This window comes from Myotis daubentonii, chromosome 15, assembly GCF_963259705.1.
Source record: "Myotis daubentonii chromosome 15, mMyoDau2.1, whole genome shotgun sequence".
Taxonomy (NCBI): Eukaryota; Metazoa; Chordata; class Mammalia; order Chiroptera; family Vespertilionidae; genus Myotis; species Myotis daubentonii.
In genome coordinates, this window is record NC_081854.1 from 54,953,976 (window position 1) to 54,969,664 (window position 15,689).

The following is a 15,689-nucleotide window of genomic DNA, read 5'->3' on the forward strand; positions in this document are numbered from 1 at the left end:
GAGCCTGCAACCCGGGCCTGTGCCCTGACCGGGAATCAAACCCAGGACCTCCTGGTTCATAGGTCAGTGCTGAGCCACGCCGGCCAGGCTAGGGAGCATCTTTAAATGCCAGGGCCCCATCTCCGCTAGATGAGTCGAGTCAGACTTTTGCTTAAAGCTCCCCAGTGGCACCATGTGCAGCCACAGCCGGGCACCGTGCCACCTTCCTCGGTGACCGGGAGCGGGCAGCACAGCACTCGTCTGAAATGGGGGCAGGATGTAGATGCCCCTTCCTGCACGTGGCGCTGCCGCAGGAGCCGTCAGCGAGGGGCGCGTGGCGTATCCCTCAGGTGCGTGAGGACAGAGCACACGTCCCTGCCATTGCGTTAGGCCAGGCGGTGAGAGCTTCGGAAACGCTGCCGGGGGGTGTCAGGAGACAGTCACTCTGTCCCCAGAAACCAGCACTCTGCACCAGCACCATGTCGATCTCCTCATGGTGTTTCGGTATTTATTTGATCAATATAGTATCTTTTAAGAGAGCACACGAGAAAAGGTAGGCTACTGCCACTGATGAACAAGGGGCTTGTTTTGTTTGTAAAAACAGTATTACCTCGACAGTTGGCATTTTTGTTTACTCTTATTTCTCCCAAAGAGCTGTTATTTTGAGAGAGAAAAACAAAGACTTTTCTAGCAAAACTTCTGAAGAGTCAACCTGATTCCTAATAAGAGGAAGCTTTGCAGCCTGGAGTAACGTCCAGGGGCCTTTGAGTCTCTGCAGTGACTCCGCACACCCCGCCTGAAGCTCTGCCAGGGCCTCGGGGAGGGGGATTGGACCAGCTGTGTGAGCTTGACTGAGAGCCACCGTGGCCGTGAAGTGTAGAAAGCCACGTGCTACCCAGTCCTCGGCATCGGAAACAGGTGGCACCATTTCGCTGCAGCAGGACGTCGAGCATCACCTTCCGTGCCCAGTTGTCTCTGTGGCTCTGTTACCGGTGCCACGTCCCACATACAGCAGCTCCTGTCGGCCGGCTGTGTTGCATTTATTTACGTGCACACGTACATAAACCATTGTTAAGGTGATAGAAGTAGTGCCGTGTAAATTCATGTGACCATTGGGAAGTGATTTGCTGATTCTATAAAACCGAATCTTATACCTATCACCCAGCAGTTCGTCTAAAGAATCACTCACATACACAAGAAAATATAAAAGAATATTCAATGCAACCTTGTTTGTAATAGCAAAAAACTGTGACTTAATCGCTCCTCAGTAGAGAAATACATGGACTATAGACTATATATGCAATATAAATGGAACTCTATACAAAAGTTAAATGAGTTAGATTTTAATTATAAACATGCATACATCTCAAAAAATATGGTATTGAGGGGAGGGGGACAAAATTGCAGAATGATGAATAGAGGATGGTACCACGAACTTAAAATCTAGAAACAAAGCAATACTGTATGTTGCCTCTGTGTATACACACATGCAGTGGGAAACATGAAAGCACGTTTGGGAATGGTGCACACCAGCGCCAGGCTAGGGTTAGCTCTGGGGGAATGAGGAAGGGCGGGGAAAGGAATTGGGAGGTGAGGACTCTATCTGTGTCGGAAATATTTTATTCTCCAACAACAGCAACGAAAAGGTTTCAATCAGCTGCAGCAAAATGGTAACATCTGCTTAAGATGCCGAGAACTTGAATATGCCACACTATCTTCTAAGCTTCATAATTTAAACAGTTACAGGAGTATTTATTCCTCGTAGAAATTTAGAATGAAATAAAACTCACATGCAGTCTCACCATAGTGGGGCCTAATCTAACTGGTGGAAACAGATTGCAAACCCTTTACCTGGGCCGTTCCCCGCTAAGCGCCCGTGCCTAAGGCTGTCCCGTGGAGCTAGTTTGTAGAGCCCTACCCATCCCGCTCCGTGGCTGCCGTGCTGGGTGACAGGACAGGAAGGCTTCGGCACAATCCTCTAAGTACAACATAAAAGTCTGAGCACGCGTCTAAACGCCCCAGTGAGCCCTACGGAAAAGCACGCCTACAACGTGCACTCGCATCCGGCAGGAAGCAGAGGGCCCTGAGCCAGAATGCCGAGAACCATAGCTCTCTTCCCTGCGAGGAATACCAGCTGTCATCACATTCCCCATCGTCCCGTCACGTGACGTGGAGTCCACCTACACAGACAACTCGGAGCACGTCGCATGCAGTTCTTATTTGAGCGACTTCGGTGACTGCCACTCATCAGGCCCAGAATTCCGAAACACTTGGCACGTGCCGATGCTGACATCCTGCTAACCAGGGGGTTTACGGAGTGATGGTGAGCAACACAGACCCCCTGAGTGGCCTCATTACCTGGCCGCAGGCCTTCGCACACACAGGAACGAAACACAACGGGAAACGCCGGGAGCCTGCCCCCTCTGTGTCGGAGGTGCGGGCCGCGTGGAGCTCTGACCGTCGTGCGGCCCTCGTAGCTGAGCCTGTGTTACTGTGCGTCTGTCTGAGAGGGCTTAGCTTCCGTCACTGTCATTCGAGTCGGTGTATTGTTTCCCCTCCCAATTCTGCTGCTTGAATGTTGTTTTTTCATTTTTTTATTATGAAAAAATTCAAACATACAGAAAAGTTGAAATAATAGTACCCTACCACCTCGATTTTACCGTGTGGACCCGCCTTTGAGATACTTTTATTCGGTTATGATCTAGAAATGCAGACAACTGCTTATTTTGCAGCACTTAATACTCACTAATACCCGCAGCTTCACGAATTTCTGGCACTATATGAAAGACACTTTGAATATGTAGAAGATACTCAGCCTTTCTTGCCTCTATCCCTTTAAGTCTTTATTGAGAGCCTACTATGTGCCAGATCCCGGGGAGGATGTTGAACAGCAGATGAATAAGATGGTCCCGGCCTCCGAGAGCTCACAGTAGAGAGAGGCCGGTGTGTAAACGATTCCGTGCAGGACATGGTGACCGGACGTGCGGTGAGGGCCCCGCGGGAGCAGCCGGCCCTCGGAGGGCAGCTGTCTCTCTCAGAGGAGAGCCTGCGGTCCAGGCCTCCGGTGAGTGGAATGGAGAAGATTCCAGGTGCGAGAGCCGAGCACCGTAAACAGCACACAGGCTGGGGGAAGGGCTGGAGTGTAGGGTAGTAGAAAGGGGGCGATGTCTGGTTTGTTTTGAGAGAGAGGAGAGTTGAGGCTGTGGGCAGGGGATTAGGAGCAGGAGTGCCCTCCTTGCTCGCAGCCTGCCCTGCGCGGATCTGCTCATTCACTGAGCGTGCACTGCGGGCCGCACCGGTGACACAGTGTAGAGCAGGTTCACCGTGTCACTGAGCCCCCCGTCTCGCACTGCCCGCCTGTCTGCTTATAGAGCTCAAGCGCTGCTCTTGTCTGTCTCCCCTCCTTGTTCTATGGGATTTCAGGTTCTAATACTAGAAGCTGCTGGGTTAGCGCCTCTCTCAGATCAGATGAGAACCTAAAGTTTATCTAGAGAGAAAACTGAGAGAAGAAATTGCACCTTTTGTCTTTATATCCCCAGTAGCTGACACAATGTTTCCAATATCTTGAGCTTTTGATAATTCAGTGGATAGATCACTGAGATACTTGGGCAGTAAAACGGACGGGAGTGGGTGAGCTGGAGGATGCGGTGGGTGTGGGAAACGGAGGGGGCAGGTATGGCTCCGGGACCTTCTGGCTGCCCTAACCAGGTGGATGGATGGCGAGCTCACCTGAGACAGGAATAGAGGGTAAATGAGACGGAGAGGAGAAGGGAGGTGAGGAGAGAGCTAGTTTCTGACTCGAAGTTGGAGTTGTCTGTTACGCTGCTGGGCGTGCTGCTTGCTCTCCGAAACCTTCATCTATAATCCACTCGCACGTTTGGTTCACAGCGGCAGGATGTGGCCAGAATTGTTCCAATGTTGAAAAATAAGCTGGCTCGCCCCGGTGGCCAAAACTTCTAATATTTGGAAAATTCTTCGCTCAGAGCATGCTTCGCTAGATATATACTGTTTGGAACTTACCCGTTTTGGATTTATTTTAAGTTGATTCATGTAGCATCAAAGGAACAAAGAAATGGTAACTAATAACTCCCGTCAGTAACATTAGAGAATTAAAAAGGACATATGATCGAAGTAATCAGGCTGGCGAGGGGAGGGGGTAAAAAAAAAACAACAAAAAAAAACAGAACCAGAAAGATCGGCATCATATAAAGAACTTGTAAGCTCTTTTATCCCTTTGGATAATATGGGGGGAGGGAGGGTTCTTGCTCTGCTGTTTGTGTATTTGACTGTGATCCAAGTATCACCTCTCACTTGGAATTATTTCTGTTTCACCGTAACTCATTCTTATAATACTGCAGGTTTTCAGACGGAGATTGCACAGCTGATATGTTATTAACAAAATAAGCACTTCCCTAAATTTGAGTCCTCTGCTACTTAAAGTTCATTTGTCTCTTCATTGGGTTCTGTGATGAGCAGTTTTAAATGCCTATCTTCACAGTGTGGAAATAACCATGTGTACCTCTTTCGCTTTTGTTATGGCTGGGTTTTGTTTTTAATTCTTTTGTGCAGAGGCAGGACGGTTTTATAAGACAGGTTATTATAACAATTCTAAGTTGGTCCCCTTGCAAGTTATGTAAAAGGCTTAACCAGAATTGTAGCATGTGTTCGTGTGCGGTATGTTGGCCGCCCGGTACCTTTTAAGGAGAAAATAACATCATTTAAAATAGGTTCTTTACCATGTTCGTCTCCAGCAAGCGGAGAAGGCTGTCCTCGAGTGAGATGAGACAATAGAGCCACCGTCATTTCTCATGCCCGTGAATGCAGCGGCTCGGTGATTAGTGGGAACCGAGTAGCCTTTCCGGGCATTCATCTCCCTGTCCCCGGATTTGAATATGAAAAGCATATTCAAGTCAAAGACCATCCCTCTAATGACACTGGGCAGTCATTTGATTTATTAGGTTTTAGAAGAAATTTCCCTTTAAATATTTCATCACCCTGTGCTAATCCTGGCGATATTGCCAGCTGCAGCCTGTCCCTGCATTAGCGGGCACAGAACGGGCGGAGCGCTCCCCGGCATCCGGGTACAATTGCCGTGAATCTACTGAATAATAAAATAACCTCAGTGAAATATTCAGATTTGGGTTCTTAGTTAGAGTGCCTTAGAATACATCATAAAAGAAAATGTCCTTTGAAAGAAGGGGGTAAAATTACTTCGTCAAATACCGAGGGGGTTGCACAGCAATGGGAATTGTTCTGTATGAGGATATGTGTACAGGAGCGTTTCAGTTTGGTTAATTATATTGTATGCTTTGCAATATCTCAGTCATCACGGTGGTAAATTTACCCACTGACTTATTTAACAATGAATTTCTACACATTGGTCCCATAAACAGGTCCTATCTTTGGGAGTTTCTGATTACAACCCGAAGTTCTATCATTTTCAGGAACATGTCTTTGGGTTTAGTGAAGGGGAATCGGGAGCAAATGTAAAACTACAACAACAAACATTTGACTGAGGCATTATCTTGGCGTGATCTCATTTTTAAGTCCTCGTCTATTATTTGTTCTAAATCATTACTCCAGGGAACTCGTGTGACTCCCATAATAATGGCTGTGGCACCAAAATCTGTTCAATAAGAATTGATGTGCGAATTACACTATCAAACAAATACATATTTTACTTGTTAATTCTGTAAAAATGGCATACAATAAATTGTGAGAAAATGTGTTAAACTGGGAAAAAATGTTCCTTTGTTTGAAAACTACTTACTGAGTGAAATATGTTACGGCAGAGTCTGAGAGAGTGAGCGGTGGGCTCCGCTCTCGTTAATATGGACTCATAGAGCTGCGCGCATTAGCATAAGAGCTATAAAGTATTCAACAGGCTTTGATCTCTGAGCAGCCGGAACTTCCCCGGGTCCTGAGGTGAGCTGAGCGGTGATAAGCATGCGCTTCATGGCAGGCTTGAAGCCAGGCCAGCGACGCTTGTCATCCGGAAAGCAGTCAGAGATGAAGACCTCACCGCACCCCTCCCGAGAGGCGCCTGGCGGGTGCTTCCAGCCGCACGTGGGAACCGGGGCTGCGGGGACACTGCTCACGTCCAACCCCGGGCAGGGTCTCTCCCCGTCTCTCTGTCGGGAAGAATCTACCACGTGTGACTAAATACTAGTGCGCAGTGCCTTCCAAATGGCAGCCCGTTGGCCTTCGTGTTTGATTTCAAATCGATAGCCAAAGGGAGGACAGGGTTTTTGACTCTGTTTTATTTGCTGCTTTGTTTCTCTCTCCCCCTCTTTAAACAGACACCAGAGAAGATCCGGATCGAGATCATCGCTCTGAGCCTCAGTGACGCTCGAGTGACTGCGGATGACACGGTGCAGCGGCTCTTCGTGGAGTTCCGGCTCTGCGGCCTCCCTGCCGAGGAGACGCCCGTGTCGCTGCCCAAGCCCCGGAGAGGGCACTGGGTCCACTACAACTACAGCCACGGTGGGTGCGGCTCGGGGGCCACGGAGCGGGAGCCAGGAGGACGCCCGTTCTCACTCCTCAGACAAATCCCAGCCGTCTTGGCAGAGTGAATTCATGAAAGTCCCGTCTGTTGCCCTGGCCGGGCGGCTCGGTTGGTTGGAGCATCGTCCCCTCCACCAAAAGGTTGCGGGTTTGACTGGAGGTCAGGGCACTGACCCAGGTTGCGGATTCGATCCCCAGTCAGGGCGTGTACGGGAGGCAACCGATTGATGTTTCTCTCTCCCTCTCGCCCTTCCTTTCTCAAACGTATCCTCGGGTGAGGATTAAAAGAAATTTTTTTAAGACAGATCTGTAGCATAAGGATAAAAAAGTTGCAGTAGAATTGAAGAAAATGTTGAAGTAATACTAAAGTTAAAATGAAAGCAGTGGCAAAACAGTGTTGCTAGATGTTCCTGCTATCTCATAGTATCATTTAAAAAATGCCACCTAGGTCTAAAATTGAATTTCATAGAAAAATACTGCATTTCAATGTAGTCGTTTTTTAATCATACGGATTTGAGTGGTTCAGTGGCCTCATTTCTTCAACCTTCCTGATGAATGTGATCATGTAGATGTTGTTACAATATCTGTGTATGTCTCTCCCGTGCATGTGTCTCTCCCAGTGTCTAGGTGTTCGGGATTTTAATCGAGTGGCATAAGTTCCTACATGACCTTTCCTCATTTAGCCCACACATCCATGTTTAGAAGCAGGCAGGTTTCCTCTTAATTCAGGGCTTTATCTATCTGCTAGTTGACATGTAAGTCTACTGAACCAGTGCAGACCCAATAGGCAACGTGTAAATTCTTCTGTCAACCAACTTGAAGGTGTTTTTAAAATGGTGTGGCGGTGTACAAGTGGAGAGGTGTGAGAAACGTCACGCCAGCCTGCCGCGAGCCGGAACTGCTGTCCCCTGTCGGAACACACACAGTGCAGCAGCGGACGGAACCTCGCAGCGACGTTCCCTGCACTGTGGCCTGAGCGCACTCCAGAGGGAGCTGTGCGCTGGGGCCTGTGTTGGCACACAAAGTGAGAAGGCTGGACTGGTGATCCCCAGGATTATACGGAGCCTCATTCGTCTTTTTTGAGAGGGGTTAGTAGCGGTTTCCCCCACACACACAAATCTGTCTTCTTTGGGCTACCGACACCGAGAAAACATTGCTAGTCCAAGGGAGCAAGAACAAAGCGATCGGATGGCATTGCCCTTGGAAACGTTGCTGAGAAAGCAAGAAAATCGTTTGGAAGAAGGTGAGAGTAATGTAGGTCGGAAGAATGTTGTCTGGGCCGGATAAAGCCTTCCAGGGAATTGACAGTGGGGGAGAAGAGAATGAAAGTGCCCCCCGTTTTTCTGAGACGTGTACAGATCATCAAGGTCCCTGGTCTCTGAGCATTGAACAGTCTACCTGGTGGGACATGAAGGTTAATTCAGAACATGAAAAGGACGCAGAGCTTCAGATTTTGTTGCTGACAGGAGGAGAGACTTGGCAAAGGAAGGATTGGGGGTGATGACTCTCTCACACAGTGATTGTTGAGATTCAAGGTCGTGAAGCCATCTGCATCTCTTACTGCTGCCACGTGACACGAGGGAGGATGCAAGGACCTCTCCTGCCCGCAGAAGGAGGGTTGCTTTTGATGGTGGAGCATTCAGAACCCACCCAAGTGTTTGGACTGCTGGGTTGTATCTTTCTGAGGCATATGCTTTCGGTATGCGTTGTCCAAATCTAGCCAGTCCTAAACAAAGGTGATTTCCGGTGAAAATGAAAGGTAAATAGCTTAACTTGTACGAGTTCTGATATTTTTCATAAGTGCCAGCATTTCTTTCTAAAGGATGCATTTGAATTTTGGAAATTTTAGACCTTTTAAAAATATATTTTTTCATTGATTTCAGAGAGGAAGGGCGAAGGAGAGAGAGAGAGAGATAGAAAGATGAATGATGAGAGAGAATCACTGATTGGCTGCCTCTTGCACGCCCCACACTGGGCATTAAGCCCACAGCCGGACCTGTGCCCTGACCAGGAATTGACAGGGTGCCCACGAACCTGCGGGCCTGCCATCGCCGCACCTGGCTGTTCAGGGTTGACTCTGGCTTCCAGAGCTGCTTGCGCTTCCCAGGCGCACCGGGAGGCGCCTTGGCTCGTCTAGGGAAACACGCGCTTATGCAGCACAGGGTGGGCCTAGTGTGGCGAGATTCCGAGTGACTTCCTGTGTGGACGGTTTGTTTATTGGGGGGGTTTTATTTATTTATTTATTTTTGTACAGTGATCTACGTGGATAAAGAAAACAACCAAGCGAAGAGAGACGTCTTAAAAGCCATCCTGCGCCAAGAAGAGACGCCGAACAGGAGGTACAGGACGCGTTCTGAGGGGCGGGTGGTTGCACAGAGGGACTCGGGAGCTCCGTGGGGTGCGGATGGCACGGGGTGAGGACAGAGAGCACGTGGGTCTCTCTGGGTCTCTCCCTGGAAAGCGCCCTGCCTGCGGCGATTGGAAGACCAAGCCTGCACCGTGCGTGAGGCATCCATGGCCGCTGCGGTGTAACTGTCAGGAGCCAGCGGTGCTGGCAAGGACGGGCCCTGTGCCGCCACTGGCTTGAGTATAACTTCTTGTTCCCTCGCTTACCAGCTGTGTGACCGCGGACAAGTGACTTAACCACCCTGTGCCTCATTCCTTCAGCTGTGAAACGGAGATAACGTACGTTCAATGGAGAGACGAGCGCCTGACAGGCAGTTAAGCAATAAGTGTGGGCTGCTATCAGCAGTGATACCAATATTACTATTTTAACAGTTCATCAGCCTTTCCGACTAATTCTTATCTTGCTATCACGGGTCATAATTCACTGTTTCATGGCTTTTCATGCATGGGGGCAAATTTGAAAGGGACATTTTCCAATTCTGGTTCAATAGAGAAATGATGCACTTGTCCAAGGTCACACCGCTGATAAGCAGGAAGGCAGAAATTTGGACTCGGAAAGGGTGCCCTTAACCAGGCCATCTCAATCCCGGTATTTTATGTGTCGTTCAAAATACTCATCTTCTCCACCTGCCACACACCAGGCTCTGCCTCCTCACAGCTACCGTGTGAGCGTGAGGGTTTCTAGCTTCTAGCCAAAGCCTAATGCTAGCAGGCATGGGCTCAGTGACGGAGTGAAATGTTGGAGACTTATTTCCAGCAAGTTCGTTTAAACTCTTGTCATGTTTACCTGATTTTGGAAAGGATTTGATTATTTCCCAAGGCCCCGTTTTCCAGAGGCTTAGATGTTTATCTGAGAATGTTAACTAAGACACAAGTTTCTTGTTTCACTTCAGATTTGGGCTGGATACATTTTGAAAATGGTTAAAGTGGTCGTTTACAAGCAGCATGGTTTCAGCTGTGGTGCCAACACATATCAAAGGAGTCCTCAGCTGCAAATTCCTGTCCTTTGGTTCGTCCAAGTGTGTTTGGCCTCAACACATGTCACTAATTCAAATCAGTCCCATCAGAACCCCACAATTATGTGTCTAAAGTGAAACAAAACTTGGTGCTCTGATCATAAGTTAAGAGCCTGCTGAAGTAACACAAACATTCCATCTGACATGATTCAGGGAGCAGATCCCTGTGTTTTATAGGACACACATGGGGTTCCAGGGCTAGAGCATCTCCCAAAGTGTGCATTTCCATAGGAAATACTGCATTCCTGCTGGCAGTGCTGCCCTAGCTCCCTGGTCTGTAGTCACTTGATCCTGTTAGCCTTAGAAGTAGATGTACCAGGCCTAATGCGAGGTGACAGGAGAAGGCTTGACTCTGGGTGATGGGCACACGGTGCAATAGACAGATCTTGTAACCTAGAACCCGCACCTGAAGCCTGTGTGTCCATGTTGACCAACGTCACCCCAACAATTTAATAAATAAGTATTTTTTTAAAAACTAGATGTATCAAAATAGGGTCAGATATATAGAGGGGATATAGCATGATGGGAAAAAAAAATTTAATAAAATCCTATATAATAAAAGGGTAATATGCAAATTGACCCTAAAGGTGGAACGACCAGAACGCCCACTGGACCGGTCACACTGACCACCTCTTGGTCCCTTTCCCAGGCTGGCAGGCTCCGATCGCCTAATGGCAAACGGGGAACCAAGGGTGGGTGGTGGCAGGGGGTGGGGCTGGCTGCTGGCAGCCGGGGAAGATGGCCCTGATTGCAGGCCAGGCCGAGGGACCGTCCCCACGCACGGATTTTGTGCACTGGGCCTCTAGTTTAAAAATAAAAGATCAGATTGTCTGTCACAGTGAGCATCTGGCTCTTCAGATTCTAGAGACGAATGTCTGTCCCTCGGAGCTTGGGAAGGTGGATTGCTGTCCATCTGCAGGCTGGTGTGCTGTGAGAGTGCTAGGAGTTCTCATACTAGCTTGTCTGACTTCATATAATACTCTTTTTTATTTGCAAATTTCGAGATGTCATCCATGGTGATCAGCCCTCTCGGGCGTTCTGTTTCTGGTGGTTTTCTCACGGGGCGGTGACTGTCTGCTTCTCCTCCCAGCGTCCGCTTCACTGTGGTCAGCGACCCCCCAGAGGAGGAGCAGGACCTGGAGTGTGAGGACATCGGCCTCGCCCACGTCGACCTCGCTGACCTGCTTCGGGAAGGGAGGGACCTCATCCAGCAGAATATCGACGGTACGGGCGGAGTGCTGCTCAGCCACAGGGTCTGGACTAAAACCTCCCTTTTTCTGGCTGCGAGGACAGCGAGTCACAGGCTGGCTGAATCCTGTGCAGCTCAGGCCTCACTGTGCTGGACTGACAGCCTCGCCTTCCCGTCCTCCATCCAGCCCCCTCCCGCCCTCCCCCTGCCTCCTTTGGAAGGAAATTTAAAGATAATTAGTTGTGTTTCACAGGGAATTATTCAGTTTGTTCCTATTGGGTGTTTATGGAGGCCCTGTGCTGTCAGGCTTGTTTCCGCTGTGGCGTGTTATTCTGAGAGATGGTTTTAGTCTTTTGTTTTTTGTTTGTTTATTTTTATATATTTTTATTGATTTTAGAGAGGAAGGTAGAGGGAGAGAGAAACATCAATGATGAGAGAGAATCATGGTTTGGCTGCCTCCTGCACACCCCCCATTGGGGATCAAGCCTGCAATCCAGGCCTGTGCTCTGACCTGGAATCAAACCATGACCTCTGGGTTCATAGGTCGACACTCAACCACTGAGCCACGCCTTTTGCAAGCCTTCTCTCTCATTCGGGGTCACAGTCCAGTGATGGTCATACAGGACTCGTTCCCTGCAGGACTCGGGGGGACAGAGGGTTTGAGCAGATGTGACCTGTGGGCTTCACCTCTGCAGGGGTGTGTCCCAGCAGGGCTTCCTGTCCACCTGTCCTCGCAGGGCGCCTGCACCCGCCGGAGGAATGTGGCAGGGCCGTCCACGGTGTGTGGAGGAATGTAGCGGGGCCGTCCACGGTGTGTGGAGGAATGTGGCGGGGCCGTCCACGGTGTGTGGAGGAATGTGGCGGGGCCGTCCACGGTGTGTGGAGGAATGTGGCGGGGCCGTCCACGGTGTGTGGAGGAATGTGGCGGGGCCGTCCACGGTGTGTGGAGGAATGTGGCGGGGCCGTCCACGGTGTGTGGAGGAATGTGGCGGGGCCGTCCACGGTGTGTGGAGGAATGTGGCGGGGCCGTCCACGGTGTGTGGAGGAATGTGGCGGGGCCGTCCACGGTGTGTGGAGGAATGTGGCGGGGCCGTCCACGGTGTGTGGAGGAATGTGGCGGGGCCGTCCACGGTGTGTGGAGGAATGTGGCGGGGCCGTCCACGTTATGTGAGCAGAGCCATCTCCGGGGGATGCACGTGGTCTGCTTAGCCTTCACTCGTGCACTAAGCGAGCACTTCCCTGACACCGAAGGGCCGGGCGCCGTGCGGGCACCACCGTCCACCCGGTCACGCGGCAGCTGCGTGTCCTGGAGGCATGTCAGGTGCTCCCAGGGTAGGGTCAAGCCACATATGAGCAGATTAGATCAAATAACCACATTAGCAGCCTGCTCCGGGAATTCTGATAAACCAGACACATTCGACTACAAGGCAGTGGGTCACAGAAGAGAAAGATGAGAGAATTAAAATATTAACACAAACCACCTGATAAGACACCCAGCAGCAAGAGAGCCTGACAGAAATAACCAAATTACATACGCTTCCTATTCTGGATCTTTCTTCCAGTCGGTTCTGCTTAGCAGCCGTGTCCTCATTCTGCAAGGCCACGTGTGACCACCCTGGCCTGGCGCAGACAGCGACGGCGGCCGTGCTCGGGGGAGTCAGTTTAGGATTCTAACGTGTTCTGTGCCAGCCCAGAGGCGAGAAGGCCCAAAGAGAGAACCCTCAGGGGCACGAGCGGCCCCCTGTGCCCGTCAGACCCCTGCCGGCCCCTTCTCCACCCGAGTCTCTGCACCAAGTTCTGTGTGGAGGTTTTCTCACCGGTTTCCTTGGAATGAAACACACACACACCATAAAGTTCGAGTAAAACCACACGGAATAGAAACAGGAACCTACATGGACTCAAGTGCTGTCGAGCTTGGAAAGTTCAGAGTTCCGGCCTGGAGGCCCTACAGGCGTCAGGGTGCAGAGGGCGGCGCCCCGGTGCCTGCCCAGCGTCCCTCTGGCCCCCCCTGAGCTCCCCGGAGGCCGGTGCTTTGCCCAGCGGCGCCTGTGGTACAGCCCCTCAGTCCGCAGACCTGGATATTCCTGACCTGCCATTTTCACATGTCTGATTCCACACCCACTCCATTACAACGGAATGTTGTAACTAGCCAACCCAAATCACGATCGTGTGACTTCTGCACAGTGGTTAGAACAGCTCCTTCTTCGTAGTCGCCTGACCCCTTTTACACTTGGTTTCACTGGCTTGGAAATCCTGACTCTTTTGGAATCATTATCCCGCAGCCTGTCCGCTAGGTATACATGACGGGTCGTTCCTTTCAGTGCATCTAGAATGTGTCAGACGTGTATCTCCCTGCACGCGTGGCAGCTGTGAGTGTTAGCTTTCTGAGATGCCAGTGAACTTTGGACTTTCATAGCGGCATCTCCATCCTTACAGCCAGGGTTGCAGCCGCCCCACCTGAAGGACATCTGTGGGGTGATCCTAACGTCTGTCCGCTCTTCTCTCCCTAGTGTGGGACGCCCGAGCGGGTGGCAGAAGAATCGGCCAGCTCCGGGTGACGGTGGAAGCGCTCCAGGCCCTGCGGTCGGTCCGCGAGCAGGATGGCGCGGGCTGGGAGGCCTGAGAGGAGCTGCCCCGGAGACGCCGCCTCGAACAGAGCGGGCGCTCACGCTCAGCTGGGAGCTGAACTGTCTGCAATACTCTGTGCCGGTCATCTCTCACTCACAGGAGGCTGGGTGAAGGGTTCAAGTTTTGTATACTCTTTCATTTGGTTCTTCTTCAAATATATGTATTTATTTCAGAGAGGAAGGGAGACGGAGAGTGGGAGAGAGAGAAACATCAATGTTGAGAGAGAATCATGGATCAGCTGCCTCCTGCACGCCCCACACTGGGGATTGAGCTAGCAACCCGGGCCTGTGCCCTGACCGGGAATCGAACCGTGACCTCCTGGTTCATAGGTCAGTGCTCAACCACTGAGCCATGCGGGCTGGGCCATTTGTTTATGTTTCTTTCCCCTCTTCCCATGGCTGCCATCTGTCCGGACTTCAGATCTCCCTAAGGGGCAGCACCTCAGTCCATACCCACAGGATAGTATAAGAAAGACTATTTGCATTTTCAACATTTCCTTATGAAGAACTGAAATGCAAGTCCCATTTTCATTTTTAATAAGCAAAAAGCATAAATCTTAGAAAACCTATGAAAAAGAAGTACTTTCATGTTATCCCTAATCGTCCCACTAAGTGGAATGCCCATGATTGGCCTCATTAAGAGTTTTATACTGTGAAGATTTTATTAGAAGCAATATATGAAAATTACTCGGATTAATGTGTTAATCCTCCTCTTTAAAATGCTAATACCCATTTTACGCACATTAAAGCTCAGTGAGCACTTCCTTTGATGCCTGCAGTTCCTATCAATTAAATATGAAGAACAAGGCTTGGCACCCACTTACTAAGTTCCTGCAAGTTGTTTGTTTTTCTCGCTTAAAAATGACATTCCTTCCTATTTGTCCTGTTTTCAAGGATTTTGTGATGGCGGTTTTGGTGATGGGATCCAGGAACATGTGTGTGGAGAGAGGAGGTAGAGACAGATGTATATGCAATTTACATTTTGAAAACTTAGCTCGTGACATAGAGAGGAATGACGAGAAAGCACGGCCCGGTGATACGCTCAGCAGCCCTGGAAGGGTATCCCGCGGGCACGCCTTGGCCGTACATCGGGCCTGTACAGTGCGGGGAGGCGGGGCGGCGGGCCTCCGGAAGCGGCTCCGCAAGGTGATTTTCTCGCTTTTACCCGGTCTCACTGAAGGATTTAATTGATATTTTAATGGTGCTGTGAATCAGCGCTGCAAAGGAATTGTCTCTAGAGGTCCAGGCTATAATGCAGTTCATTTTTTAATTTACTCTTTTATTTGTCATTTTCTTCAAAGGATTTTTATAGGCTGCGGGTTTCCACTGTTTGCAAACAGGCTAGGTTCCTTCCTAAGCATATGTAAAGTATTCAGGGAGATAAGTAATTTATTAAAATCTACCTAATTTGCCGTGCTATATTAAATCTCTGCTCCGGTGCTCACAGGCCATTTCATTTAGAGAATTAGGCATTCCCTCTTTGTGTGATTAAAGCTCTGGAAAATGAGTTCTTTGCTCCTATTTGTGAACATTCAAAGCCCGCTAATGGCAAGAAGATGGAATAGATTATGAGACAATTCATTACAGTTCAACAGAGGAAAAAAGCAGCTATAATGCAGAAATGCAAGTCTGAGTATCTGCATATAGTTTGAACCATCTGTGCTCTCCTGGCCTCAATCATGCTCTCGTCTTCAGCAGGCTTTGAAATGACATCCGTACGACATTAACTTGTCGATGTGCGCTGTGGGCCCAGGAGCGTGCGCCTGGCCACGCCGGCCGTGGGTGCTCTGTCTGCCCCAGGGCCTCCTGCCTGGGGCCTGCCACCTCCAGGGAGACTCGCTCTCATCAAACTCTGGATCTCCGCGGTCACTCATTCCTCTGGAACCTTCTGGAGACCGCAGCCTCTGCAGCTGAGCCTCTCCAGCCCTCATAAACAGCCACAGGTCTGTTGTCACTTCAGCTGGCCGA

At 50.0% G+C, this 15,689-nt stretch overlaps 1 protein-coding gene across 7 annotated transcripts in view; it reads left to right on the forward strand.

Annotated features, from left to right (window-relative positions):
* The window catches only part of RPGRIP1L (RPGRIP1 like), a 77,801-nt gene extending 62,573 nt beyond the window's left edge, over positions 1-15,228 (forward strand). For all 7 annotated transcript variants that reach the window (XM_059668029.1, XM_059668033.1, XM_059668030.1 and 4 more), the window contains 4 exons: positions 6,279-6,462; positions 8,738-8,822; positions 10,996-11,129; positions 13,605-15,228. In XM_059668029.1, coding sequence (XP_059524012.1) covers positions 6,279-6,462; positions 8,738-8,822; positions 10,996-11,129; positions 13,605-13,717 — 516 coding nt within the window. In that variant the 3' untranslated portion in view covers positions 13,718-15,228. The remainder of the gene's footprint in view (positions 1-6,278; positions 6,463-8,737; positions 8,823-10,995; positions 11,130-13,604) is intronic.
* The last annotated feature ends 461 nt before the right edge of the window (positions 15,229-15,689 follow it).